Consider the following 27,575-nt stretch of genomic DNA (forward strand, 5'->3'; position numbering starts at 1 on the left):
TAGGAGACAGTATTTGTAGAAAAATCAGATGAAGCGCCCAAAAAGAGATCCTACAGAAAAAGATATCCTATCCAAAACATCCTTTCACAATTCTAAAGGAAAAAAATAGAAGCAAGTGAAGGAAAGGACACAGAATCTATGCCTGTTGCTTTTTATCTAGCATTTAAAAGGATTTAACAATTTCAGTAAAATAAGGTTACACCAGTGTCAGGTGATTGTTTATTCTAGAACCTTATGTTCTAATTCACAGTAGCCTTCATTTCCATGCAGACAGACCAGATGGATTCAAGTCTGACTCACATACATTTCTTTCTACACACACATTCCTCTGTCCACACAACTAACAAGCCCTTGGGCTTCATGACTAGTTTCAGTAGCAAGAGACCCATGTGAATAATTAAATCATCACTTCAACATTATACAACTGCTCATCCATTTTGGTATGAAATCCTACAAGCAGGTTTAAACACCTTGTCACATGCATCTATACACACATGGACATGGCACAAAATGCTTATTTCTGGATGTTCAAATATTTTAAATCAACCAAAACTAAATTGTTACTATATTAACTTCCATAACACAAAGCACTATTGTCTCTCCAGACATGTCTGTTTCTACATTAAAAAATTCACAACCAATATTTATATTGATTTAGTGACATATCCTATTGTATTTCAAAGCACTTATCTGTGTGGCTGCACAGTAAGCAGCCATCTGATGGCACTGCGTAACCAGTTTCAGTGTCTTTCATCACAGGCATTTATCAGCAAAATTGGGCTTGGACTGTTTTCTCCCAGCTTGCTTGAACTGGTTAAAACAAAAAAGTCAAAAGGGTAGGTGCATTTTGTTACTTTTATAGTTATTACATCTTAATTCCTGCACCTGCAAGCTATAACCATCAAACTTCAACCTCAGCTGAGACAGCCAAGTTATTTATAGAAAAATACTGAAATGGATCAGCTAAACTCTGAACTTTCTATATAGAATCCCCGTAACTGTAGTTTTTCCTCTGTTTAATTTAATATTCCTCAAAATTCCTGAAAGATCCAAAGACAAGAAACAAAAGGAAGACCAGCTATTGTATGATTAATTACAGTGTGAGACACTGGCTGATACCCTGACAAGTTGGGGCAAGAAACAGAACATGGTTTACCATACTAACGCTCAGAAGCTGAACCAGGCTCTTCAATTGCTTGTCCAGAAAGATTCCTTTCCAAAGCACTTCAGGACTAAATCTTGGGTTTATTGAAAACATACAAGTCCAGTACTATATAGATTAAACTAATCTTTATTAAAATAAGTAACTACATTAAATTTGAACTCAGTAGAAGAATCAGAATACACATTAAAGTTCATAATTCGGAGGTGGCATGTCAATGATCTCATCCAGGGTAGCAAGGAAGTCAGCAGTTGATTGTAGCAAGTCTGAAAGTTAGACAGAGCAAGTCAGAAAACCAGAATTGATACTCTAACATAAGCTAGCTCTCAACTACTTAGCATAAGCCTTGTGAACTAAGGGAAACGCTTTGATTACACAACCCAACTCCACCAGTGCACCACAAGAGATTGCTCAGCAGCATCACTTGATACAACTACCTGTACTAGTAGGGTTGACCAGTTTGACTATACACCAAAAGCTGTTTGATACTAGTGTGCTGTTCTGGTAGACAGGAGAGCACTGGAACTTCAGTAACCACTACAGCCAACTCATTTCCCCTCTCAAATAACTAATGAACACTGTACTAAAAATTATGCTAAGTTTCTACTTACTAGACTCCCAGGAAATCTCTTCAATCTTCACAGGTGAAGGAACCATGTTCACACACTTGTCATATGTCCTTTCAAATACCATAAGGGGAACACCACACAGGTTGATATTGCTTATTTTGTGTTCTTCAGGAAGATCAAAACTCTCAAAGTCTGAGAAAGATACATTGTAGTTTAGTAACAGTGTACAGTGGCAGTGGCCTGGGAAGGTGCAAATTCTGCTAGATTTAATGAAATGGGAGCAAGTCCAAACACCACAATCTGACACTGCTTTCTTATGAGGTATTTCTTGGCAGTTAAACCTTAGTGTGTGGCATTTTATAGACAGCTAACACTCACCAGAAGACTAGACTGAATAACATCACTGGTAGTGTAATGCAGTAGCTTTTAGCATTACAAATGCTATACTCAACTTTATGCACATCATGTAATTTACCAACACCAAATTAGACTTTGGTACAGTTGTTTCTGCACACTCACTTCCACATGAAATGGATGGCTTAAGAACACTCTGAAGTACAGAGAATGGGCTGTGCTGAGGACAGCTTTATTAAGTTCCATACTCAGCTACCCTATGCCATCTTGACATACACTCTCTTGAGAGAAGTCTACTTTTCAGTACTCCTTATGTATTCCTTTGAATACTTGCCTACCAGTTGCCATTTAATTAAGGGGCATGGGAATTTGAAACTGGTTTCCTGCCACCATAGCAAAAAATTCAAACAACTAATTATCTGGAGCACAGCTATTGCAGTTAGAAATGTTTAAAATAATAAAATTATATTTGAGAAGGAACAATCACCCTCATTTTTAAGAAAAGGCACTGGAGAAATGCAGTGCTAGCATATATGCTGCAACAGCTTGGCCAAAGTCCTGCAATGTCACTCAAAAAAGGCCCAGTTGTTTATTTGAATAATGACACCAATTGTTCTCACCTCGAGGATCAAATGAAAACATGTTTTCTCTTTCTGGCCATTCTTCTTCAGCCACTGCATCAAGGCTTTCTAATCCTGCAGTCTTTTCAGCATCCTTAAAAAGAGAGTCAAATTATTTGAGCTGCTGCAGTTTCCTACTGTAGTAGCCCTGTAGTGGCTATCCAGTACAAGTTCACAGCCAGGGGTGCCTGCCATGCAGTCCTCAGTATGCCTAAATTCTAGTACCTTCAACACAAATAAGCAGATGGAGAAATGCTTCAACTGAGTTTATGCAATGCTAGTACCACATATGGTGGCAACAAATCAGTGCACCAGATCAGTTAGGCTCACAACAATAAAACTCCTGGTACATAACATGTGAACAAGACATTAACTCAGACCATTTTTGCTAGAGCCACTTCTTTGCCATTAAGTGTCCCAAAATTATTGTACTCCTCATGTACTGGCTTTGATTAGGATTGAGCTATTTTTCCTCCTAGCAGCACATACAATGCCACAATGAAAACAGTGTTAACACAGCTGTTGTGGCCCTTCTTGAACAGTTTTTACACAGGCATTTTTTGCTTCTCATGACTCCATCAGTAAGACTACACTGTGAAGCATGGTGGAAAAGGGGGCACAAAAAGTTTAAAGGAGTCACAGCCAAGACAGCTGACCCCAACTGACAAAAGGGATACAACATTACCACATATCATGCTAAGCACTGGAAATTTGTGGAAAAGTTTGCTAGAGTAGCCACTGCTGAGGGACTGGCAAGGCATGACCCAGTGGTGAGAAACTGGTTCTGGTTTTCTTTGAATATCTGGAATTCTCAACTGTTTTACTCCTAACCCATGATTTTCATTACTTCAACACTTTCAAGTCTCTCCTTCATCCCAATGAGGGAGAAGTAAGAAAGCAGCTGTGTGGTGTTTTAGCTACCTGCCAGGGTTAAGCTACAGCAGTAGTAACTTTGCATCCCCCCACACTCTGCAGAAATGTATTTTACCTACTTTGCTTGCATTGTAAGGCTGAGGTTTCTGATTTGTCTTCTCCATCTTGATTGTGACTCCAGTTCTGTTGACATTCCCAAGAGCCTTTCTGACAGAGCAAGGCATGGCTGGAGATGGGTTGATTTTTTTTTTAGGAAGTGGAGTATTAACTTGTGCTCTTTCAGAGAAGACTTTTGCTATAGGAGGAGGAAGAACAGCAGCAAATTTTAGCACCATATTGCCCCTAAAATCTCCTGGAAAACCTCAGAAGCATAAGTCTCTCTGACAAACATCACAGTTATCTTACTTTTTAACACTAAATGATGAGCTTAGCATATTTGGTTAGACAAGTGTGCTAGTTTGAAGCTAGCTAGAATGTTTTGGTAAGAAGAACTAGATTACAGGCTGTGAAAGAGAAACAATGGAGATGTCTACTTCACTCATAGACTTGCTGAGATGTGGGGTGGGAGAAGATGGAAAGGCAGTTGGGAGCCCCTCCTGGGGACTCAGGTTTCTGGGAAGGGTGTTGCGTTTCTGTATTACCTTTTAACTTGTATATTTCTATATGTAATGTATATACTGTAAATATCTGCTTGTACATTGTGCAAATCTGTAAATAAAAAAGCTCCATTCAGTTTCCAGAGCCTACTGAAGTTTAGTCTGGGTGATTTCTAAAGTGGGGAGGGGGCAGGTAACACCCAAACCACCACAATAAGTAATTAAGAACAGAAAACTATTACTGTACTGTTCAAAGCAGTGAATAACAAAACATTGTTTATGTACTTGACTTGATCCCTTACTGGCTTAAGGCAGCACATACGCACATGATCCTGAAGCAAGTTTTAGCTGACTCTTAGTAGGCCCGACTTCACCGTTCTCCTTATCAATAAAGATTAGTGTTGCCATCTTCAGGTGATGAGACCACTCTGGAAAGTCCAGAGGAAAAAGAATAAATAAGCCTTGCCACTCCACCCACTACAGCACACTTCAAACCGTATTAAAGACGGCACAGCTGCCTTGTGCCAGTCCCTAGAGGGAGAACAAATCCATACTTCCCATTACTTCACGACAGAATAGCTAGAGACCCTTATAGCCAAAGGCATTATTAGTGCACGTGTATATGCTCAGGGAAGTAACAAGGTCTCAGTACACAGGAAAGTCAAATATCTTTGGTTTGCTTTGTTGCTCCGTTGCAGTGTTTTGTCACACAGAAAAGGACATCTCTCGGCTTAGCAATCCAGGCCTCAGACTGAATTGCAGCACTTGACCAGCCGAGAGTAACACCCGTTAATTCTACTAGCAAAGACATCTTTCTACCAGATAAAGCGCAAGAGAACGCCTCGAACAAGTAGATCACTACTAGTTTTCAGTCCCACCTACGACAATAGATCAGAGCACTGTTAAGCCAGGCAGCCTCCCCTCGTTTAACTCGCCTCCCGGTCACAGCTCCAGAAGCCCTCTCCTCCAGGACACTGGGGGCCGTAACTTCAGATGAGTAACACCAGCCACCTTTCCCAACCCGCCGCGCTCGTCTAGCTTACCTCAGAAGTTGCTGGCAGCTCTGGGCGCTGAAGGCGGACAGCAGCACCCAAACCGACAAGGACCGGGCTCGTTGGGGGTCACGCAAAGAGCCGGCCAAAACACAGCTGCCGCACTCCAGCGAGCAAAGCCACCGCGCAGCAACCGCCGGCAGCCTTTAAACGGCCTCCGCGCCGCTCATTGGCTGTTTCGACTAACGCTCGGCGTCCGATTGGCTCAGGGGCGCCGCTTGGCGCCGCCGCACTCGCGGCCCGCACTGGTTCCGGGGTCGGGCCGGGCCTGCGTACCTACGGCGACAGTGCGGGTACCGCCCCCAGGGGTGACGGAGCTACGCAAGGCGCAGCCGCGGTGCGTTGTGGGGCGGCAGTGTGGGCCAGCAGGTAAACAAGCGCGGCGGCTGCAGGGGCGGTATGGGAGGGCACTGTACGGGACGCGGTGGGAGCCGGCGGCCTGAGCAAGGGTGGCTGCTGAACTGCTGCTGCCTCTGAGAAGCCGTGTCCGTGTTCTTACCAGAGAGGCCTGGGTGGTGCTTTTGCGGAGGTACACGGAGGCCCAAGTTTGCCTGCTGTGTGGGGCTCCGGCCTGTCCGTGGGCTGTACTTGACCCTGTAGCGGTGGTGAGCCGTGAACTCCGTATCGGCGGGGAAGGGCCGATCGTGCGTGTCTGGAAGTTGTGTGCGGAGCTGCTGCGGTTCGTTTCCGTCGCGTATCATACTGGTTAGAGAAGAGGAACGTTAATACGGTAATTTCCGCCCACCCCAGCACTGGTACTTATTTGCGTCAAAAGACCTGCATCAGGAATGAACAATACGGCATTAGTTGTTTCACTCAATTACTGAACAATGCAAAACCACTCCGAAGAACTGCTGTCAGAGGGTACTGACCTGTAAGATCCTTTTTTTTTCTATTGTAGGCAAACAAAAATGGCATCAGGGACCATAGCAAATGTCCCTCCTTCAGGAGGATCAAATGATGTGAGCTTGGAGGAACCAAAGAAGATGACAAGGGAAGACTGGAGGAAAAAGAAGGAATTAGAAGAGCAGAGAAAGCTAGGAAATGCACCTGCTGAGGTGGATGAAGAAGGAAAGTAAGTTTTAGTAAAGCTGTGGTTATTTTAAAGCTATTGGTTAAAAATCCTTTGGGGTTTTTTTTTTTGGTCTTGTCACAACAACAGAATAATCATTAGTATGATAAATTACTTCTGTGTGAATCATTGGAGAACTAAATAGCTGAACTTGTGAATTTCTCTTTAGCATTCTAGTCATCCTTGGAAGACAGAAGTTTGCATGAGTAAAGTAGGTTCAGTGTTTACCTGATGTGGTCTGTTGACAGTGAAATACTACCTGTCTCCGTGGCTAGTTACAAGTGGTATTTGAAAGTGACCAAAACCTAGTACAGGGGAACTTTATTGCATACCTTATTTGTTCCCTCTCTCTTGCTTCTACAAAGCTTGTTGCTTCTGAGAAGAGAAATGTTACCATTTCTGTACTCAGCAACATTGGACAAAGTACTTGATTTAGAGGCAGGAGTTTAGGTGAATTAGCAGCAAAATCTCGGTGAAAATCTGTGTTTATCTAGTTGTGTTAGAGTTCATTTTTCAGTGCATTGTAACAATTGTATTATTTTTTCATCTATCCTAAGGAACTGAACTTTCATGTGAGAGTTGTTAGGCTAAGTTGTTGTGGTTTTTTTCCATCTGTCACATATTTACACAAGATCTTTTACAGGGACATCAATCCTCATATTCCTCAGTACATATCCTCAGTACCATGGTATATAGATCCTTCTAAAAGACCCACACTAAAGCATCAGAGACCTCAGCCAGAGAAGCAGAAACAGTATAGCACTTCTGGAGAATGGTACAAACGAGGAGTTCAAGAGGTATGCAGAAAGTTTTTATATATAGTATAAAGATTTGGTTTCATTCTGTGAGGAAAATATTTCTGGTCACATGCTGTTGAGGGAGACAGGAGCTGAGAGTTCTTTAGCAAGGAAGTGAAGTGTTTAATCATAATTAAAATATGTTCTGGCTTTGGGTAGGCCATGCACACTGTAGTTGTATTGAAAAAATGAATTGGTTATTGAAAACTTGTGTATGAATCTTGACACAAGTTAGTTCAACTCTGCCTTTTACTGTTTAGAATTCAATAGCAACAAGATACCGTAAAGGAGCTTGCGAGAACTGTGGCGCACTGACTCACAAAAAGAAAGACTGCATGGAGGTAAACTTGACTTTTGCTGATGTTTTAATGGTTTTAAAAACTGAATGGTAATCTTGATGAAAAATAAGTAGTGACAGATAACAGAAAAATTTCTGGCTTTCAAAAAAGCTTTTTTGAGAAAGGTTGCAAGTATTGAAAGGTGGCTTGAAAATTTCTCAATGTAGAAAAAATGAAGGGAAAAATGGTACTATTGAGAGTGGGAGTCATCAGTTCTGTTTGTGATAAGCACTGCAGTAATAGGTAAAAATGGTTAGCTCTTCATTTCAGTTTAACTCAAGTGCTGCTATGCCTGTCTTTGTGTTCATGTCAGCTAGAAACCATCCCCAGAAACTCTTTTTCAATTGTGAAAAGTGAAGTTAGAAGTTGATGTGGTTTAGAGTCAGTTGCAGTACTTTAAAATTCAGAGATTAACTGCTTGCATTTAACTACAAGTGACAGGCTTGTAGGGATGAATTTAGCTGGCTTAAGAGGAGCTCAACTGATACTATTTTTAAAGGAATACTTCAGCAAATAACCATTTTTAGTCTAATATACTGATCAGCCATTTCTTTTATTCTCCTTTCAGAGACCCAGAAAAGTTGGTGCAAAATACACAGGCATGAATATTGCACCAGATGAACACGTGCAGCCTCAACTGATGTTTGATTATGATGGAAAGCGAGATCGTTGGAATGGTTACAATCCAGAAGAGCACATGAAGATTGTAGAGGAATATTCCAAGGTTGACTTGGTATGTAGGTGCTATATTTAATGGGGGAAAGGTTTAGTGTTTGGCTTGGCTGGGAGAAGAAACATTGGTTGCATGCACTGTTAATATTAAACCTTGTGTTGTGCTTATAGTAAAAAAAGCAATGTGGCTTCTGTGTGTGATAGCAAACTTCACTTAAATTGAAAATTCAGATCAGAACTTGTGTAATGTAATGATGGTATGGCTGCATAAATTCTAGTAAACTCTTCAACAGTATAATATAAAATAGTAAAATGGCTGGTGTACAGAATTTTCTTTCCCCAAATATAGGAGAGAGAAACCCTAGGCTGCTGATTTTTTTTGCAAGCACCCAAAGAGTTAAGAAAAACTTTTTTTGTAATGACAAATAAATTTTAACTGTCAGGAGTCACAAGAGGTGCTTATGATAAGTATTGCTACACATTTGCTATTAAGAAGAAATAGTAAAACAAATGTATTTTCATGATGCACAGGCCAAACGTACACTGAAAGCCCAGAAGCTTCAGGAGGAGCTAGCATCAGGAAAGCTTGAGCAAGTGGTAAGTAAGCTGAACCCTAATTTACTTTTGTTTAGGCTGAGTAAAAAGAAAACGGGTTACTTCTGCTTTATGATGCTCTTACTCTCTATACAGGGTCTGCCATTATTTTTTTATGCCCTGTGTCACATTCAAGAATTCAAAGCATCTGCTTTCAAATTAGAGGTGTTTTGTTTCTCCCTTAAGGGCTTAAATTCTGTGTGATTCTTAATAGATGGAATTTTGGGTCAGAAGGACTTGAGCTTCCATGTAGTAATTTTGTTCTTATCCTAAAGCAAACTTGTTCCTTCTTCACTTGTTGCTATGATCATTTGCAGCATCACTGGTTACTTGAAGGCTGAGCATATGTAATTTTTCATTTTCCAGTAACTAATACAAGCTTCTCATAGGTTATCCACAATGTTTTTGACAGCCTTCGATACAAAATTCCCATTTTTAAATGTCATTTCTGATGGAATTCTAAGTTTATAAAATGAAGAAAATCTAGAGACTGCTACAGGTCAGAAGTAGTTCTGTAAATGAATACTACATGAAAGGAAACTGCAGGAGAAAGATTGCATGCATTTGGGCTTGCGTTTCCCAGAGGTTGTCTCTCAGCGTTTCGCCACTAGATGGCAGAGTGAACTTAATATCCAGCCCAGCACAAACCGCAGTGTGCTGACCTTCCCTTTTTGATGCCCCTTTTCACCACAAGGCAAATGCTGGCTTCCGTGTACTTAACTCCTCATTAAAGGGAGCTGTAAGAAGAAAAGCATGCCTGAAACATAAGATCTACCTCTGATGGAAAGGACCAAGACTGATTTGCATAGTCGGTGCTGGCCAATTTGCAGGTCATTTTTCCAGGACTCGCAGTTGTTTCCATTTTTACTGCTGCAAGTTAGAGGTGAAGGTTAAAAAAATAAATTCAGGCTGTGTTTCTCCAGATTAAATTATGGCTTCTGATTGATGCTTACTATTCCTGTCAATCATAACTAAATACTTGCATACGTGTCTTCTTAATTACCTTATAAGCTCTCAGAGCGGAGTCTTGGTTATGTTTGCATGGTATGAAATACTGTAGTCAAAAACATTAGTGTTCAAAAGCATAGCAAGCTCTAAATAATGGTGACAGTTCTAGAATTTGCTGTTCTTGGAAAGGCTTTGAAATACAGCAAAAAGGTCTCTTGTCTGTAATAGAGACACTTGCAAGCTCTTTCCTAGAATGTTATCTAGCAGTCTTTGTGCATTTTGTGCCACAGATAAATTGTACTTTGCAGCCAGCTTCAAACTGCTTTGATTGTTCTTTATATTCCTGCCATCTTTCATCTCTCCACTATCATGTCTTCCCTGCTGATGTGCTCTTTGTTTGCTGCAGAACTCCCCAAGACACCAGTGGGGAGAAGAGGAACCAAATTCACAGACAGTAAGATGATTACCCTGCTGCATCACACCATAGGCAGATAAAAAGACCTGTAGTTAGTGGAACAGTAATCCAAGGGAGGCATATGGGTTTGAACATTGGGTTTGTGCCACTGAGTGCCTGCTTTTTTGGGCAGAAGTTGCTGCATTTGACAGAGAGGTTGTTTTATTTTAATTCCTGTGCACTGCCAAACCTCAGAGATGCAAACAAATAATGAGTTTTTAATATGTGCTGTATTTTTCCCAAGATAACTGTTTTCTTATTGTCATCACAGTTATGTTTTTGTAACTGTTCCCATATGAGGAAGTAGAAATCCTTTAACAGGAGCATTTCTGAAAACTGCTGAACATTAGATTAATGTTACAGCACACTTAAGACCAGGTAAATGATGCTAGCTTTTAACAACAGGAGTCGTAGAATTCTTAAGGAAACCACAGAATGAGATTCTTCTACTTGTTCTAGAGTCAGTGTCCTCTTTTACTTGGAAGTCTCCCATCTCTTCTCAGGAAAGAGATCATAACAGTGAAGATGAGGATGAAGATAAATATGCAGATGACATTGATATGCCTGGGCAGAACTTTGACTCTAAAAGACGTATCACAGTTCGAAATCTACGTATTCGGGAAGATACTGCAAAGGTGAGTAAAGAATTCTTCACAGGTATCCTTTTATATTCCCCAGAGTTAATTTCAAACATTTGTATGCTCAGTTATTAATGAATTAGGAGGAAGTTCTTCCCAGAGAGAGTGATTTGCCATTGGAATGGGCTGCCCAGGGGAGGTGATGGTGCCTCTGGATGGGGCACTTAGTGCCATGGTCTAGTTAATTGGATAGGGCTGGGTGATAGGTTGCACTGGATGATCTTGGAGGTCTCTTCCAACCTGGTTGATTCTATGATAATTTGTATATAGAATACAGCATTAGGAGGTTAAACTCTAATCTCAGTTCATTTCTGCTCATGTTATGACTTGGTCAAGGTCATCCTTTTACACAGATCCAACTGTGTTAATGCCTAAGCTGGGGGATAGAAGAGTAACTTCATTTCTTTTAAGATCATGAATATTGAATATCTTCTATATTGTTTTCTTTCCGTAGTACTTGAGGAATCTAGATCCAAACTCTGCTTATTATGATCCCAAAACAAGAGCAATGAGAGAGAACCCCTATGCCAATACAGGCAAGAATCCAGATGAGTAAGTAAAACACAGGGTTATGCTTGTGTGTCCAATAGGACTCTTGTTAAAAAGTGAGATAAAATAGTTTTGCATTTTCTTCTGTGTGTATCTTTTTACAACTAAATCATTTATGGACAGCAATAGCAGTAACATGGTAATGTTATTTAGCAGCATTTTTTTGGTCTAGTGTATAGAACTGCTATTTTAGTAATAGTGTGCTTTAATCATCAAGGACACATGGAGCATTTTGTATTATCTCTACAAGGCTTAGAACACACTGCTTTATTTATAGGTGATACTTGTAAAGAGTTTGTGAAGTACTTCAGCAACCAAATCTTGAACTTCATCCCTTGTTTGTTGAGAGGCATTTAGCGCTTGTGGGTGGCATGGTATGAAATACTGTAGCCTAAACCATTAGTGTTCAAAGGCATAGAAAGCTCTACATAACAGTGGCAGTTCTAGAATATGCTCTTCTTGCAAAGGCTTGGACATTTTGTTGGAAATACAGTGAAAAGGTTTCTTATCTGTAAAGACACTTAGAAACTCTTTTCCTAGAATGCTGTTTATCAGTGTCTGTTCATTCTGTGCAGTCACTGTGCAAATACTGGAATATCTGTGGTACCTAACTAAATGCTTGAGTTAACAGAGTCTGCACAGAATAGGTCTGAAAGCTTTAGTATCATCTAGTTAGACAAATTAATTAAAGAATGCCATAGTCTGGCTTTTGGCTGTCTCATGTAAAACTCGAGTCAAGCACTTGAGTGTGACCCGACCTTTGTAGTGCTGTAGAATTACAGTGGACCGACTGTGAGTTGAAATGTTTGTTCACTGTACAGTAATTAGATTAGCTTGCTGCCTGAAATACAATGGCAGTGGCTTAATACCAGCAAATAATGTTTTGTCCACCTCTCCTTGCCCCCAGCTGGTGTAATGTCAGTTCTTTTAGATGCAGATGCTTTCACTTCTCTGCAGTTATAATTTGGCCTTTGCTAAATTAGTGTTTCTGCCACAGCTTTGCAGACAAATAAGTTTTTCAGAGTGGCTTTGGAGAGATGAAAGGAGTGGGAAAATTGATTGTTGATATAGTTTGATTATTTTCAACCTGTGTTTCTTACACTTAGTGGGAATCTCTTCAAGGAGTGTTCAAAAGGCAACTAAGAACAGTGAAGCTATTGCAGGGTTTTAACTCCGTAAACTACACTGAGTATAGGCAAGAGGACAGATTCAGAAATCCAAAAGCTGAGAATCTGTGCTAGAACATCATCTACCATTTATGCATATTTATTGAACACTTATATCCACGTTTGACTCATGGTGCTTGACATCCCAGGCAGAGCTCCAGATCTGTATGAGGTGTTCCCATGTAAGCATAAACGTCAGGTGTGGTCAGTTGCTGTCTAATACTTGCATGACTCTGTGAGGACCCTAGACTTTAGTTTTTATGTTGAGTTGAATGCTCTTTCTTTCCATTCTTAACTCCAGGCACAAAAGAGAACTTAGACTTCCCTGTTGGTGCTCCATTTTTGTATTTAAAAGAAAATCACGTTATCTGAATGCTAAGAATTTTATTTTTCTGTCCTGCAGAGTTGGTTATGCAGGTGACAACTTCGTTCGCTACACTGGAGATACCATCTCAATGGCACAGACTCAGTGTAAGTGTAGTTTGGGTTTGTTTTGTTCTTCCTTTAAATGAACAAGACTTTTAAGTTAGAGCAGTGCTGTTTTCTTGAAAAAGATAAACGAAGTCTTTTTAGACAGAAGCTTTCTTTCATATTACTACAGAATAAAATATGATAATTTGAATGCCTGTTGCAGTTGTGGAATAAATACTGACTGAAATCTCTTGTGTACACAGTGTTTGCTTGGGAGGCTTATGACAAAGGCTCTGAAGTTCATCTTCAAGCAGACCCTACAAAATTAGAGCTACTTTATAAATCTTTCAAAGTGAAAAAAGAAGATTTCAAGGCACAGCAGAAGGAAAGCATCCTAGAGAAGGTAATAGACATTTGGTTTTACTTAGTAAGAATTCTTTTGGGTCTTGGGGAACAAGTAAGTTAGTGCTTTGTGAAAATGCACCAGATGTTCTCAGCATTTTAGAGTTATCAAGATCTTTTATGTCTATACAAGATGGCTTATCAGTTTGTATTCGTTGTTATTTAATATAGGTGCCTTTGAAGATCTTCTGGCATTTCTTTGGATTATTGGGAGCTCTTCACTTAGCTGTCAGAATTTCTCCAATGAAAATTCTGACTGCAGTATGTAGTAGGAGGAGTGGGAATTTAAAGTTTGGGTTTTTCAAAATAATTCAGTGGTTGAAAAGATTCTTCACTGTTCAGAAGTGAAATCTTTTGTAAAACACTCAAGTAATTGTCTCCCAAAATTGTTTTCCAGCTTTTTCTATTCATGTGAAAAGCAGAATTTTCAGACTCTTACTTTTGGTCCAGTCTTCTAGATAAAAAAATGCTTTATATTTTGCCACTGGTTTCTTGGACAACTGACAAATACTTCACTGAGATTCTCATTTTGTCAACGTTCAAGTTTGGTAATGCTCTGGTTGTAGCAGTCATTGGTTTGGACTGAAAAGTCTCCTCTTTGAGTTACAAATATCACTGTTGTAATCCTCCAGACTTAAACAAAAAACAAACCACCACACTGACTACAGGAGATTCATTTTTCTGTTTCCTAAAGACTAAGCTGTCTCTATCCAGTTCTTCCATGTCACTTTCAGAAGGTACTGAAAGTGACATTTTTAAAATGTATGCTTAACTACAGAAAAGGTAATTTCTATTTACATTTCAGTATGGAGGACAAGAACATCTAGATGCCCCACCAGCAGAGCTGCTGTTAGCTCAAACAGAAGATTATGTGGAGTACTCTAGGCATGGAACAGTCATCAAAGGACAAGAGAAAGCTGTTGCTTGCTCTAAATATGAAGAGGATGTAAAGATCAACAACCATACGGTGAGCCTTAGCTTCAGTTAAAATTATACCAAAATCAGATTCCTTCCTTTTGGAAGGGAATGAGGTATGGTAGGATACAGTAGAGTATAATTAATGCAGCAAATCTTTCCTGTCTCAGGTATGACATTCTACCTTTTCTGCTAAGGAGGAATTTGAAATTGTCATGGTTGCCATGTGAATTTGAGGTGTTGCAATGATGATCCTAAACTAAAGGAGAAGTTACTCCTATTCCCCTTTAATTTTGAATGCAAGTTGACTGCATCTTGTTGCTTTTCTCTTTTTTGAAACTGTACCTGTAAGGCTAACATAAAATTGGAAAAATACTTCTCATAATTTTCCCTTCTAAATTCTTTGAGTAATTTACTTACCTGGATATAACCTCAGGAATAAATTGTAGCCAAATTCTTCTGGGAGGGTCGTTTATAGACATAACTGCTGTGGTGTCTTCTCTTACAGTGCATTTGGGGTTCATACTGGAAAGAAGGCAAGTGGGGCTACAAATGCTGCCACTCATTTGTCAAGTACTCTTACTGTACAGGAGAAGCTGGGAAAGAAATTGCTGTAAGTATTATTTAGTCACTTGGAACTAAAAAACATTCATCTTCCTACCCAATTTTTAGACTGTTGTGCCTTTTTTAATAGGGGGTGGTTGTTTTTTACCTTTGAGGGTCGGGGGTGGCAATTTTCCTTCTCAAATATGTTAAGAAAATGAGTGTCCTTTCTTGTGTCTACTCTGTAGAATACTGAAGCAAGCTTACTGGAAGAGCAACCCAGGGAGGAAGAGCACATGACGAAACCCAAAACACTGATGGAGGTAGGCTGTTTCCCTTTTTCAGGAAGGCAGATGTATTTTTTCAGCATTTTAAGAGACTGAAAGATATTTGTAACTTCGAAGTTGTGTACATCAGAATGAATCTGATGATCATCAGGCTGCATTGTTAGGTCACTGACATCTATTGAAGACTAAGCTCTCAAGTAGCATTAATAGATGCCTGGGATTTAATGGCTTTAACATTACTAATGTCTGCAAGCTGAATCTCACCTGGTTTTCCACCTTACAGATTCACCAAGAAAAACAGAAAGAGAAGAAAAAGAAGAAGCACAAGAAGAGTTCAAATTCAGACAGCGAGGGTGAAGAGAAAAAGAAGCAAGAAAAACTTAAAAAGGTGCATTATATTCTTCAGTGGTTTTGCAGCAAAAAAATGCCTGTACTGCAGTTCTTGTGGTATTCTGTGGGATGTTCTTTGATGCTAATTTTGAGCTAAAACAAATTTAAAATGCTGTTAGATGTTCATGTACATTCTCTGTTTTTCAGGCGACCATACAATATATATTTAGCTTTGGAAGATTAAGTTTGGATGATTTAAAACATTGCCTGTCTAGGCACCTTTTACAGCTGTAAATCTCTAAAAAACATTGCAGAACACCAGGATTTGTGTACTGGAGAAAGATGGAGAGATAAATGCAATATCAGAGCTTCACATGGCACTTCTGAGCCCCAATTTTTAACTTTGGCTTAGTCTCACAGTGGATGCAATAAATCCATTCATATGATGGTTTGAGAGTTACCCACCCCCCCACACAATGAATCCACCTAGACTCAACCAGCTGGAAGTTAAGGAACGGAGCTTTATATTCACAGCTTAGCACAATATATAAGCAGATATTTACAGCTATATACAGAAATACACAAGTTAAAAGTAATACAGAAACACAGTACTCCTCCCAGAAATCAAGAGTCCCTAGGAGGAGGCTCCCAACCACCCTTCCACCTTCTTTCCACCCTCCCTACCTTATTCCAGACTCTGTCTTACATGCAGAGTGAGTTGGATGGATCAGCAAGGGGATTAGAAGCGGAATGATCAGTTGTGTTACACAGATCTAGCTGGAAGCCAGGGAGAAACTCATACATTGACAGACTCTGACAGACCATCTTATCTGTGTTTGTGTCCTTGCTTTTACACGTCTCAGCAAACCTTTGAGTGAAGTAAACATCATGACTGTTTTCACATCCTGTAATCTAATTTCTGTCATTTAAAATACTCCAATTAGGCTCAAACCAGCAGAATCCACCAGGCTATCTACTGGCAGCCTGCCTTCAGGCATTCAGGGTGTGAAACTAATATTAAGTTCTGATTAATCAAAGCACTGTGCAAATGCAGCTTCTTTTCAGGAGCAAAAAGGAGCAGCAGTAGGAGTTTGAGGCATGGGATAACATGTATTTCAAAAAGCATTTGAATAAAATATGTTTTCTGACTGGAGGGGAGGGTTGGGGGTCCAATACAACTCCAAAAAAATCACAGAACTATGACCAAGATGTCAGTAACAAACCCAAACCCTTGAGATCACATACCTGGTTTTGTACTTGCTGGATCATGATTACATTTCAGGTGAAGCCAAATTGTTTCTACTTGGTTTTGGCAATTGAAGTCAATAAAGTACCTTGTTTGCTGAATACCATTTTACCATCATTTTCTGTTAAACACTAAAAACTCAGCATTAAATGAAATGTGCTGTAAGTGGACCAGACAGATGTGTGGCCTATGCCACCATTGTGCCTGCTGCTTGTCGATAGTAATAGAATCTAATACAAACTTTGGATTACTTACTTTTGCTTAACTTGGATTGTGGCTATTTTTTGTTTGCTTTCAGGCACTAAATGCAGAAGAGGCTCGTCTGCTCCATGTGAAAGAGATCATGCAGTTAGATGAGAGGAAGAGACCATACAACAGCCAGTATGAAACCAGGGAACCAACAGAAGAGGAAATGGAAGCCTACAGAATGAAACGTCAGAGACCCGACGATCCCATGGCCTCTTTCCTTGGACAGTAATTCTGGTGAAAAGCATTCCAATATGCAAGACTTATCATACTTGTTTACAGAGTTGTAAACACTTGTTTACCTTCCACGTGTTTAATATTAAAGCATCAGAAACGGCAGAGACCTTTGTTTTGTGCCAGAGAAGTCAGCAAAAAACTTTTTTCAACAGATATAAGCAGTCCAATACTTGTAGTTTTACATGTTTGTGTGTATACAAATAGTCACAAATACACACACAGAGTCAGCTTTGTCGTGATCTAGTAAAAGCTGACTGAAAAGAAAGCAGTAGTAACATAGAGCAAAAATTATTGGGAATAATGTTTATAGCTACTGAAGCACCTTATTTGTAAAGGGAGCTGCCTGTCACATGGCTTTAAAAGAAGTACTTTCTTGATTGCTTTGTAGTAAGTATTTTGAAAATGTGCAAATTGATTGCTTTGTACAGTTTTGATTAAATTAATAGGTCTTAAATACTGTCCAGCCTTTTTTAATTAGAAGCTGACTGTAGAGCTTTTAAATTCCAAGTCTGCTTTTGCAAATTTCAGTTGCACAGATTTGAATTCTTTGGTTTTCTCTCTGATAACAGCATTTATCTTGCCTTTACAACACCCAGAATCCTGTTACATGGCATTACACCAAGTGTCAGGCTCTAATACCTTGTGATAATGGGAAGCAGCATCTGCTTTCTGTTGGCAGTATCAGCCCTTAAACTGGATTGTTGCCCTTTGACTGTTAAAAGTTGTAGAAGTAGGTGAAAAACTTCCCAGCATGCCTTTAGAATTGGAAGGCTTAAACTGTCTTACTTGACATGGCTTTTCTAACCACATTTAATGTGGTTTTATTAATGGTAGGACAAGGAAGACTGGAAATCTTGGCTGTCCTTAAGAACCTGGTTACAACTTCCACTTTGTAAACAGTGCATGAAGTTAAAGTTACTGGAAGAAAATTGAAGAGTATGTTAACACCTGTAACGTGCACCTGTAATTTCCACCTGTAAAGCTGACTTCTTTTTTTAAATTAGGTTTGCTCCATGTCTGCTTCCCCTTTGTCTTTGTTACAGAAACACGAGTTCTGCATGCAGACTTTATAAGATGTGTAATCTGACTGCAGACTTCTATTGTAAAATCCTCCTAGCTCTTGCAAAAACAGTAAAACCAACTTTAGAGATCTAAGATTTGAGGGTGGAATTGTTAGTATAACCAAGTACCAGGAAGGCAAAACTTTGACAAGCAGACAGCAGAAGTTGATTTTGTTTTCACAAACAGTGTGGATCTGGGCAGTCAGAAGCAGGGAAAATATTAGGGATGTGTTTTCCCTTCTGCTGTACTAGTGGCTCACATTTTGATTTCCACATCAGTTCCTGTCCTGGCTTCTGTGTAAGTTCAAGTGAAAATGACTTTTCCATGAGAAAAATGCATACAGTAAACATATATTTTAGCGTGGTGTGTGATTTCACAGCCACTAAAAAGGCTGAGTATTTTAATTAGCATACTTAGCTAATAATGGAAAATTTGCTTTAGGCTGTGCTGCAGTTCTGTATTAAAACTATCTGTGATATTCTTACTGATGATCAGAACTTTGGAGTGAGTATGTACTCTGTTCTAGAGCTTCCCCTGGTGTGACCCCAATGCAAAGTGGCCTTGGATGACTTTTTCTGGGTTAGCCAGTGGTTACAGCCCTCAGAAGAGTAAAAGTTTACAGTTACTCTGCAGTCCTGCGTAGCTTACCTCCAGCTGCTGTTGTCTTGAGCAGTGCCAAGTTCAGTTTCAGAGAAGATGAGATGTCAGAAGGGTCCATATTGCCAGCTCCTTGAGCTATTTGGATAGTTTTCTAAAAGCAGCCAGAATGAAGGAGGCGGTTTAGAAATAACACTGAAAAGAGCAATTTACAATGGAGCCTGTGAAGTTCAGATTTAAACCCTTGCTCAGTGAGTACTTCTCATACACTGAAAAGAACCTAAGAGGTGGGGAGAGAGTTAAAGGTGCATGTAATTTGGAAGCCAGTATAAGATGTTTAGTGCTGTAGGGACATCTGTTTGTATCAAACATTTAACTTCACCTTAAACATACTCAAGTGGATGGATTTGCTTTTCAATACCCAAAGACATGATTGTAACTTACTTTGCAGCATGGTCCTCCTTGCTCTGCTGAGAGAACCTGTGGGGAAGATGAACCAGTTTCCCCTCTTAGGCAGAAAGGCAGCTCCAGGGGAAAAAGCAATTAATAGCATTTCATTCAAAATACAGTTACTTGAGCTTGTGAATGAGGCAAAGTAGATCTTGTCTGGATCAGTCTCAATGGTTAAAGGACAAACAATGCTTGAAATACATTGTCCTATTTATATCAGAAAGGTTAAATGTTACAGAATATTGTGAATCTGATCATGAAGATTAATGTGCCTCCATCTGCTTCGCCTTGGATTAGGCATACAATATGGCTATGCACATCTAAAGACTGATTCCTGTTGCACAAGAAGATTTTTTTTCCCTTTCTAAAATGAGTTTGAAACAAGTTTCTAGGACAGCCTGGACAAGAATGAACATAACAAAACAAAGCAGATCAAGTTGGAAACTCATCGTTTTCACATGCACAGAGGCAGAAGTGAGGTGAGAGGAAATTCTTTAGCCTAGTAACACAGATTAGCCAAACACCAGACAGACTCTTCCAGCACAGCCCAGGGTAGCTTTATCTGAATTCTGCCCTTAGCAAAACTCCAAGGCGGCTTTCTCAACTCCCCTTCAACAATGGCTTTGATTGCCTCATTTTTCATCCTGTTGCTTTCTGGCTGTCTGAGGCATACTCAGTCTGCAAACTGAACCAGCCAACTGATGTGAAGACATTTGCATTTTTAAAACACACAGATTAAAACATTCTTCATCATTTTTTGTTCAGAAGATTAGCATTCTGTCTTATCTTTCAAGGCATACCAGAAGGTAGCTCTTTTACTGTCACCACATTTCTTTGTAATTGGATCTTTATGGCTTAACCTGAGTGGGTTAATGAAAGAGCTGCACTGTTCCAGGGGAGTGTAATTGTTTTAGGCTGTTGAAGGATCAGAAAAAAGCAGGAATGATAGCAATTAGCTAAGGACAAAATGGAGTTCAGCTTCTAAGAAAATCCTGTCTCTCCTGTTTTTTCTTTTTTTTCCATGCCCACTAGTGCTTGCTGCAACTCTATAACTGCAGTTCTCCACACTGCTTTTGGGCCCAAACACTGACCTGAACTCCACACAAGTAAGCCCTCATGGCACTCCTGTTTGCTTTTATTTTGCCAGATGCAACAAATAAATATAACATTCTGACTTAAGTTACTTCACATGAAACATATTTGTTCACATCCTTTAGATTTCCCAGCCAGACCCCAACAAGGTAGTGGATAGCAATGATTTTTACTTCTGCAAAGTGTCAAAACATTGCAGACCTCAGTGGAACAGGGAAATAGTTTGCTTGCCTAGGAAAAGCTTGCTCAGTGGACAGATTAGCAAACCCAGAATTTCCAACCTACAGAGTAACTCCAGTCATTTGGAAGCATTCTAGCACTTGAATCCAAGCACAGTTGCTGGCCCATTGCTCTATAATCCTCTACCATGTCTCCTATGAGTGGGATATTTTTTTCAGATACATTTATGGCCTTAGCACATTTGCACACCGATCATGGAGTGTTAGGGGTTGGAAGTGGCCTCCAGAAATAGAGTCAAATCCCCCTGCCAAAGCAGAATCACCTCAGGCAGGTCACACAGGAGAGTTTTGAAAGCCTCCAGAGAAGGAGACCACTGTGCACCAGCACCACCTCATAGCAGAGACTTAACCCATTGCTGCTTTTCCTCAAGCTGCTACAACTTCTGCCAGCATCAGGGAAGTGGATGCTGGAGTTCAGGGCCTCAGGCTGAAGTCTGCTGCTGTGGTGTCCTGTTGGCACGGTGGCTGTCACAGCAGCACAGGTGAAAGACAAGTTTCCTCACCATAGCCTTGCTACTTGTTCTGCAAATCCTAGCTGGGATGGAGTTACTCCATCAGCCTCTGTGCTGCAGGGGAGCCAAGCTGGGAGAGGAAAATGGTGCCTTAGCTGGCTTCTGAGTTTGCTCAGCTGTCCCTTCTTGCTTTAGCAAGTCTCATGCTGGGCATGTGCAGAAGCAAGGGCGCTGGCTGCAGGCTCTAACACCCAAGAGGCAGCACAGCCCCACAGTGTGTTCTGCTGATAGACCAAACATTTCTTCAGTTTTCCAGGAATCGCTGAAAGAGATTTTCAACAAACTGTCCGTTCTCTGAGAGCAGAAAGGCCAGCTAGAATGCAAAACTCTCTGCCTGGAATGCAGCAGCAGGAGAGGGATTTTGTCTGCAGCTAGTACTGCCTGCACAGCCTGGCGCTGCTCACACGCAAGCCCGGCAGTTTTTCCCTTGGCTCTGTGGGATGCTGCTCTGCCCTGAAGGACAGAGGCACTGTACCGTGACATGGCTAAGTGACATTTGTCACTGGCTTTCCTGGCTATGGCAAATCCTGCCTGTGTCCTCAGGTACTGAGACTGCTGCTGCTGCTACAGATTTCAACATGGAGTTTTTTGTATTTTGGGAAATAAAAGGCATTTTCAGAGAAGTCCTTTCTTGCCTAACTACGTTGTTAGACACCCAGGCAGAAAGCCAACTGTGGCAGGATCACTGAATTTCACTTTGAATTTGAAGGTACATGAGAGAAAATTAAACCCCCCCATCTTAACACATCTGCATTGTGCTTGCAGTGGCTCGCTGGTGCTTGGGCTGGTTCCCACTTCCTTCTTCCTAAAATAAGCTCTATTTATTTTTATCTTAATGGGTTAGGACTGTAGTTCCTAAGCAGAGCTAATGGTCTCAAGGGCATCCTTTAAGTTTAAACAGAGATTTCACTCATTTTTATGGGGGCTTTTGGAGAGGGACAATCACTCTCTGCAGACTGCTCACAGACTTCCAAACTCATTTTAGACAGAGCAATAAAAATTACTCAAATCCACACTAAGCCAGGATGCCTGGTGGGTAGAAGAAAGCTTTTTCCATTCCATTAATATCTCCCCCAAAGCACCTACACTCATCTTTGGAGAAAAGTATACTTTCATTGCCATTGCCCAGTGCAAAGGGAAGGCCTCCAGCCTCTGGGTGAACTGCAGCTATTTTGGTATTTGCTGAGTCATTTTCTTTGCTTTCAAGTCCCTGCTGCAAGGTCAGTGTCTGTAAGGGTGAAATACATTGGCACTCTGATACCAAACAAGGGAAAATGCTTTCTCTCTGGGACGTGGTCCTGCCCTGCTGTGCTGAGGCAAGGAGCCAGCTATAGCTCACCTTTAGGCTTCTCACCCCAAGTGCCTTCACAGGTGACAGCAGAGCTAAAATGACACATTTTTCTCTGTAGGTGCTGGATCATGCACCTTTCCTTTGCCCCAGCCCCGCAGCAAGCTTTATCTAAATGATGTAAAGCCACAGCACCTTGTGCTGGGGGAAAGTGAACAGCACCATGCCAGCCAGGAGCAGCACTCAGACCAGATGAGACAGGACCTCCCAGGATGGTGCAGAGACTATAAGAATGGCACAGGCAGCATGGCTCTGCTGCCAATGAGAAAGCACCACAACAACCCATCTGTGGTGGGGACCTACTCCTCCAGGCCCACATGTGTCCTGTGGGGGTCTGCCAGGGCAGAGATCAGCCCCAGCCAGCCCCCTGCACTGCAGCAAGGAGCTACCTTCCCCGTGATTGATGGCAGAACCCATGCTGATCACAGCAGGGAGGCTTTTGCTGAAGCGCAGCACGGAAGGGATACCATCCCTAACACTTCCCTGCAACGTCTGGCTGAAACAAAATGAACTGAGAACTGAGTCCCAGGGCTGCTCTGCTTCACTGTGGAGGGGCAGTTTATTTATTTAACAGAGTGTGCTGCCAAGCATGTTCTCCAGCAGAGCTCTCTGGGACCTCAAGTGAGCTCAGTTCTGTGTTGCAGCACAGACACATTTTCCATCTGCCTGGCAGGAGCTTCCCAGCACTGCCTCTCCCCACACCGCTGAACTAGGTCAGGCTCTTGCTGCCTTCATCACGCCAGTGATCTGAGCACAAAAGCACCAGTAACACAAGTTCCCTAGTCAGGCCTTGAATTGCCCAGCAGGACTGCTCTATCTTCAAGTATTGTCTCACCCCTAGCACATTTTGCATACAGCCCTCCCCCCTGAACCCCAGTGCCTGAACGCAGCTGCCACACGGGGCAGGTTTGGGATAAGCATAAGGACTTTCTCTTCTCAGCGCTGTTAGTGTTAGTGCTTCCCAGGCTAATCTGCCCAGCTCCCTGGCAAAGCCTGTGGGAAATTTTCATCTGGTTTCATAAGAAACACAAGGCAGGACTTGCACTCAGGCAATGCCTTCAGCCTTTTGGCTGACTCCAACACCGTACCTGGACGAGAAAGGCTCTCCAACAGGACTGGGCTCCTACAGACTTTTTCCAAAAAGGCCAAAAGTGGGAATTCAAATTCAGCTGATCACCAAGGGAGGGTGGCTCTTGGAGCCTGTTTCAGAGATGTCCTCACCTCTGCTTACCCCAGTGCCAAGAAGGCAGTGGGCAGGGCAGCTCCCTACAGGCATGCCAGAGCTCTGCAGCTACATGGCAGCTTTTCTAAGGCAGCCCTTATCCCAGTGAAATTTAAGGTGATGATTGCATGGGTGAAGGAGGAAGGTTGTTCTCCTGGAGGCTATTCAATGACAGAGAACACCCCTGAACCATCGGGGAGCTGGGGATCGGGCTGCAGGCTCTGAAGGAGCTCTGTGGATCCATCAACACAGCATGGACACAGCCCTGTGGTCCTTGGCCAACCCCTCCCAGAAGCAGCTGAACTGATTCCAGCTCACAAAGCAAACTGTATACACACTTCATTGCTACATTACATCCACTCCTACCATGTTCCAACAGCATGTGCAGGGTAGAGCTTAACAAAAAAACCACAACAGCTCTGACAAAGATGGGCTCTGGCAGAGTAAGGAATGATACTAACCATGCAGTCCCAACCAGCTGATAGCCTGGACTGAGCTGAAAATATTCACTGGCTGGAGAGCAGCTGGGCAGTATCTGCAGCCCTGCCAGAATGCACATGCCTGCACCAAGCCCTACACAGGATCCCGGCCAGGACAGAGCAGAAATTGCATTCCCACAATGGGAGTCCACAGGCTGCAGCCAGGAGTACCAGTGACCCGCTCTCTGTGGGTGATGATGGCCTCAGAGTCATCACTGCCTTCTCAACAGGCTGATGAGTCCACCACAAGCTCTCACACTGCCAGCCTAGGCACCTTTGGAGCCAGGCTCTATATCTGGGTTGTCCTACAGCTCCAGTTTAGACTCTACTCATTACTTCCTTAAAAAATTAGTCTGGTCCATACCAGCCCCAGCAACATCACAGAGCATCCTGCAAAGCAAGGACAGAGGGAAAGGATGGGCAAGAAACTTCGACCCTTGTTTGTCTCTGCACTTCCCCAGGGACTGAGAGGGAGGCACTGTCAGTTTTGAGAGTCGTAAGGTGTTTGCAGGTTCTGGGTTTAACAGGCCAGTACAATGCTGGGCTATCAACAAGCTGACTTGCAGCAGCAGAGAAAGAAGGGACAGGGACTTACTGCAACCCAACACTTATGTGATGGCAGAGCTAAAGCTGAACTCTTCTGGTGTCACTGCCTTACCTTAAGCAATTGCTTGGGGGGGGTTGCAATTACTTTGCAAGCTCAAAACAAACCCCCAACCATTTCCAAAGGCAGAAACATTCCTGCCCTGGCATCCCTATGGCAAAGTCCCTGTGTTTTCTCTTGTGCATCCACCTGAAGAAGTGCCAGGGTACAGGTAGTGTCTTCTCAAAATTGACAAATATGCTATTGTTCCTTAATTCAGGTCTGGAGCAATTAGTCTTTACCTGGTTGTCTAAATTGGTTTAGAGGCAAATTTCCACCTTTAGGACAAGATTTGCTTCTCTTCAGGATCAAGTGTCAAAGTTGTTCCCTAGTTCAGTCTGTGTTACACATCCCCTTATGCAGCAACTATAGCAGAGAGGGACAGAACTGGTCAGAAATGATCCAGACAACTCTTGAGCCTTTCACACGAGCCTGCCAGAGAGAGGGAGAAAAAGAAAAGCTCCCCAAGCACCAAGAAGCTTTCCAGCCATATGTGCGTACAAATTTCTTGCTGTGCCACGTGACAGAGGCACAGACCCATTACACAATAATAAAAATATGCCTTTGGCAATGTTGAGCCAAAACCTTGAGCTGCTGCAGGAAGCCAGCAATCCACGTGAAAAAAAAAAAAGGAGTAAAACGTTACTAGAAAGGACCGAAGTCAACACTGCACAGCCCTCAGAGGGACGCTGCTGTGGCAGGACAGTGCCTGCGTGACTGCGATCGGCAGCAAAACATCTGCTCAAAATCCTGTAGGCTTCCAGAGCCTGTCAAGACCTCACTGAAGAGAGTAGTCCTGGTGAGTAGATTAACTTTTCCTTTTTTTCTTCCCCTCCCTCCTCTTAACTCTAACTTTGAAAACTTACTAAATAAGGTCTAAATCACTGAGCACTCAGAATTCCAACACCCTCACAGGAATCCATAAAGGCAACAGGCACCAGTTAAAAGAAATGCTCCAGGAAGGAAGTGTTCCTCAGATTTTAGTGGGAGCACTCACCCTGTGTGGCCAAAACTGCAGCCTCTCCCTTCAGGCTGGAGACCAACAGCTTCTCTAACTGGGGTTTAGCTCAGGGCTAGGTTTGCCACAGGCATCTCTGGTTGCCTAAAGGTGAGATGGTGGTGCAGAATCAGGCACAGAATCACTCTTTATCTCCTCCAACACTGCATTGTGCAACAGCAGGTAACAGACCAAGCTCAGATCCAGTATAACTCATTCACTGGGTTATTATTAAATATGCCCATTCCAGCTGCTGTCACTGGTGGCACACCTTATTTTATCTAAATCAGCCTTGTGATTCCACCCCAGGGACACCACCACCTAAGCTGAGAATTGGGCTCACGGGGATAATGATTATTTTGAAGGCTAAGGAAGATGCCTTGATCTGTGCTGAGAAATTCTGAAGCAGGATGATGGTTGTTTTACTGAAGAAAGCCTCAATCATTAAAAGGAAAGAGAGTAGAAAGTCTCATTTTTTTTGTTGACTCCTGGGTCTCCTCTTGAGTATTCCAAGCATCCTGCTCCTCCTTCCAAGCAGCAATTCCCCCCAGACCATTTCCTCTTCTCTGCTCTGCTGTTCTTTTCCTTGCCATAGGCAGGCAGGGACCACCATTGCACTGGCCAAAAATCACTTTCCAGCCACCAGGTGCCACCAAACCACAACTGGCAAACCCTCAGAGATTTTTCGTCCAAGAGGATTTCAGCCCAGCTGTCCTGTAAGCACCAGAAAGTACAATTGAGCCTTTTCTCCTGGGGATCACTCATGCAGGCAAAATTCTTTCTTACAGAAACACCTTTATGCATATTGATCTATAGAACTCATCTGGCTTCTTTACTGTGAATCAGGAAGATCACCTGCAGCAGGGCTGGGATGAGGGTGGTCACACAGAGGCTTGCAGGAAGCACATTAAACAGGGATGTTATGACAACCAAAGCTATAGGGGAGACACAATAGGAGATGTGCCCTCTGAATCTCCTGTCTGTGAGATTCCTCCAGCAGCAGCAAACCCATCTCTGCTGCAGCAGCCAGCAAAAGCAGGAGCTCCAGGACAGGGATGGAGGCTGCTAGGAGCCCTGTGGGGACACAGCTCCTAGGAAGGGTAGTAGAGTGATGCATCTGCAGAGCGTTGCTCCAGCAACAGAGAGTGCACAGAAAAAGCTATTAGAGAGCATGGGTTTGCAGTCCCCCTTCACAGATGTTCTACATGCTACAGAAGCTCTTGAGATGCTCACATTTCAGCATGGAGGGGTCAGGTTCAAACCCTGCTGAGTGCACAAGTGTCTGCTTCAAACAGGCTGGTCAGGGCATTTGGTGAGTCAGGCAGCCCACCTGCCCCTGGTGTTTCTCAGCCCTGAGGAAAGTTATGCCCCAGTCTGCTCTCTTCAAGGACAGCCAGGGCATGGGGACAGCCAGGGCATGGGGACAGCCAGGGCATGGGGCAGCCTCGGCTAAAGGCCAAGCACCAGCAGGAATAGAAAGACTCACAAAGTAAAAAGCAATAATAACAAAATGTCCTGAAACAGAAGTGTCACAAAGGCCATGGGGCTGGGTCAGAACACCCCATTTCAGACACACATTTGCTTTGAGTAATTAATTGAATAATCAAGTGTAATAATAGCAGAAGACCCAAAACATAGGGCTCAGTAGGAAGAGAGGCCAGTAACTGCTCAGCTCTTCATGTACCAGGCTGGCAAATCAGAGACACTCTGTGGCTTTCTTTGTCCTGAGGTATTTTCTAGAAAGCTGTGTTTCAACTCCAAGATTCAGGAGTGGACACTTTCCAAAATTATCCCCTTCCTAGTTTTCTTCCTGAAGAAGAAAACTTCCCTGAAGTTACCCAGTGGGGATCCACAGCTCAGTTT

The 27,575-nt window shown here is 42.2% G+C and overlaps 2 protein-coding genes and 1 long non-coding RNA gene across 5 annotated transcripts in view; 1 reads left to right on the top strand and 2 right to left on the bottom strand.

Annotated features, from left to right (window-relative positions):
• Nucleotides 1-1,275: 1,275 nt before the first annotated feature.
• PTTG1 (PTTG1 regulator of sister chromatid separation, securin) lies at nucleotides 1,276-5,355 on the bottom strand. Its single transcript, XM_064161778.1, has 6 exons — nucleotides 5,218-5,355; nucleotides 4,501-4,602; nucleotides 3,698-3,873; nucleotides 2,706-2,799; nucleotides 1,774-1,923; nucleotides 1,276-1,428 (listed from the first exon to the last, which is right to left on the bottom strand). The coding sequence occupies exons 2-6, from the start codon at nucleotides 4,580-4,582 to the stop codon at nucleotides 1,349-1,351; spliced, it is 582 nt and encodes a 193-aa protein (XP_064017848.1). The 5' UTR covers nucleotides 4,583-4,602; nucleotides 5,218-5,355; the 3' UTR covers nucleotides 1,276-1,348.
• A 152-nt stretch (nucleotides 5,356-5,507) lies between these two features.
• Nucleotides 5,508-17,525, top strand: SLU7 (SLU7 homolog, splicing factor). 3 transcript variants are annotated; one of them, XM_064161770.1, is made up of 16 exons: nucleotides 5,508-5,595; nucleotides 6,128-6,301; nucleotides 6,942-7,095; nucleotides 7,356-7,436; nucleotides 8,002-8,166; nucleotides 8,637-8,702; nucleotides 10,054-10,101; nucleotides 10,605-10,736; nucleotides 11,194-11,291; nucleotides 12,858-12,925; nucleotides 13,129-13,268; nucleotides 14,073-14,234; nucleotides 14,691-14,795; nucleotides 14,974-15,048; nucleotides 15,296-15,400; nucleotides 16,887-17,525. In XM_064161770.1, the coding sequence occupies exons 2-16, from the start codon at nucleotides 6,138-6,140 to the stop codon at nucleotides 17,064-17,066; spliced, it is 1,743 nt and encodes a 580-aa protein (XP_064017840.1). In that variant the 5' UTR covers nucleotides 5,508-5,595; nucleotides 6,128-6,137; the 3' UTR covers nucleotides 17,067-17,525. The 3 variants fall into 3 exon arrangements, with proteins under 3 accessions (XP_064017840.1, XP_064017839.1, XP_064017841.1); XM_064161769.1 differs by lacking the exon at nucleotides 5,508-5,595 and adding an exon at nucleotides 5,639-5,956; XM_064161771.1 differs by lacking the exons at nucleotides 5,508-5,595; nucleotides 10,054-10,101 and adding an exon at nucleotides 5,639-5,956.
• A 1,140-nt stretch (nucleotides 17,526-18,665) lies between these two features.
• The window catches only part of LOC135185222 (uncharacterized), a 29,778-nt gene continuing 20,868 nt past the window's right edge, over nucleotides 18,666-27,575 (bottom strand). Inside the window, exon 3 of the long non-coding RNA XR_010306410.1 lies at nucleotides 18,666-18,884. This is a non-coding gene — a long non-coding RNA (uncharacterized LOC135185222). The remainder of the gene's footprint in view (nucleotides 18,885-27,575) is intronic.

Source organism: Pogoniulus pusillus, chromosome 22, assembly GCF_015220805.1.
Source record: "Pogoniulus pusillus isolate bPogPus1 chromosome 22, bPogPus1.pri, whole genome shotgun sequence".
Taxonomy (NCBI): domain Eukaryota; kingdom Metazoa; phylum Chordata; class Aves; order Piciformes; family Lybiidae; genus Pogoniulus; species Pogoniulus pusillus.

Coding starts and splice junctions, on each gene's coding strand:
- SLU7 (XM_064161770.1), top strand. CDS start 6,138: ATGGCATCAGGGACCATAGCAAATGTCCCTCCTTCAGGAGGATCAAAT. Junction 11,292..12,857: donor ACAGGCAAGAATCCAGATGA/GTAAGTAAAACA, acceptor TCTGTCCTGCAG/AGTTGGTTATGCAGGTGACA. Junction 15,401..16,886: donor AGCAAGAAAAACTTAAAAAG/GTGCATTATATT, acceptor GTTTGCTTTCAG/GCACTAAATGCAGAAGAGGC.
- PTTG1 (XM_064161778.1), bottom strand. CDS start 4,582: ATGGCAACACTAATCTTTATTGATAAGGAGAACGGTGAAGTCGGGCCT. Junction 1,924..2,705: donor GTTTTCATTTGATCCTCGAG/GTGAGAACAATT, acceptor TATCTTTCTCAG/ACTTTGAGAGTTTTGATCTT. Junction 1,429..1,773: donor AGAGATTTCCTGGGAGTCTA/GTAAGTAGAAAC, acceptor TCTAACTTTCAG/ACTTGCTACAATCAACTGCT.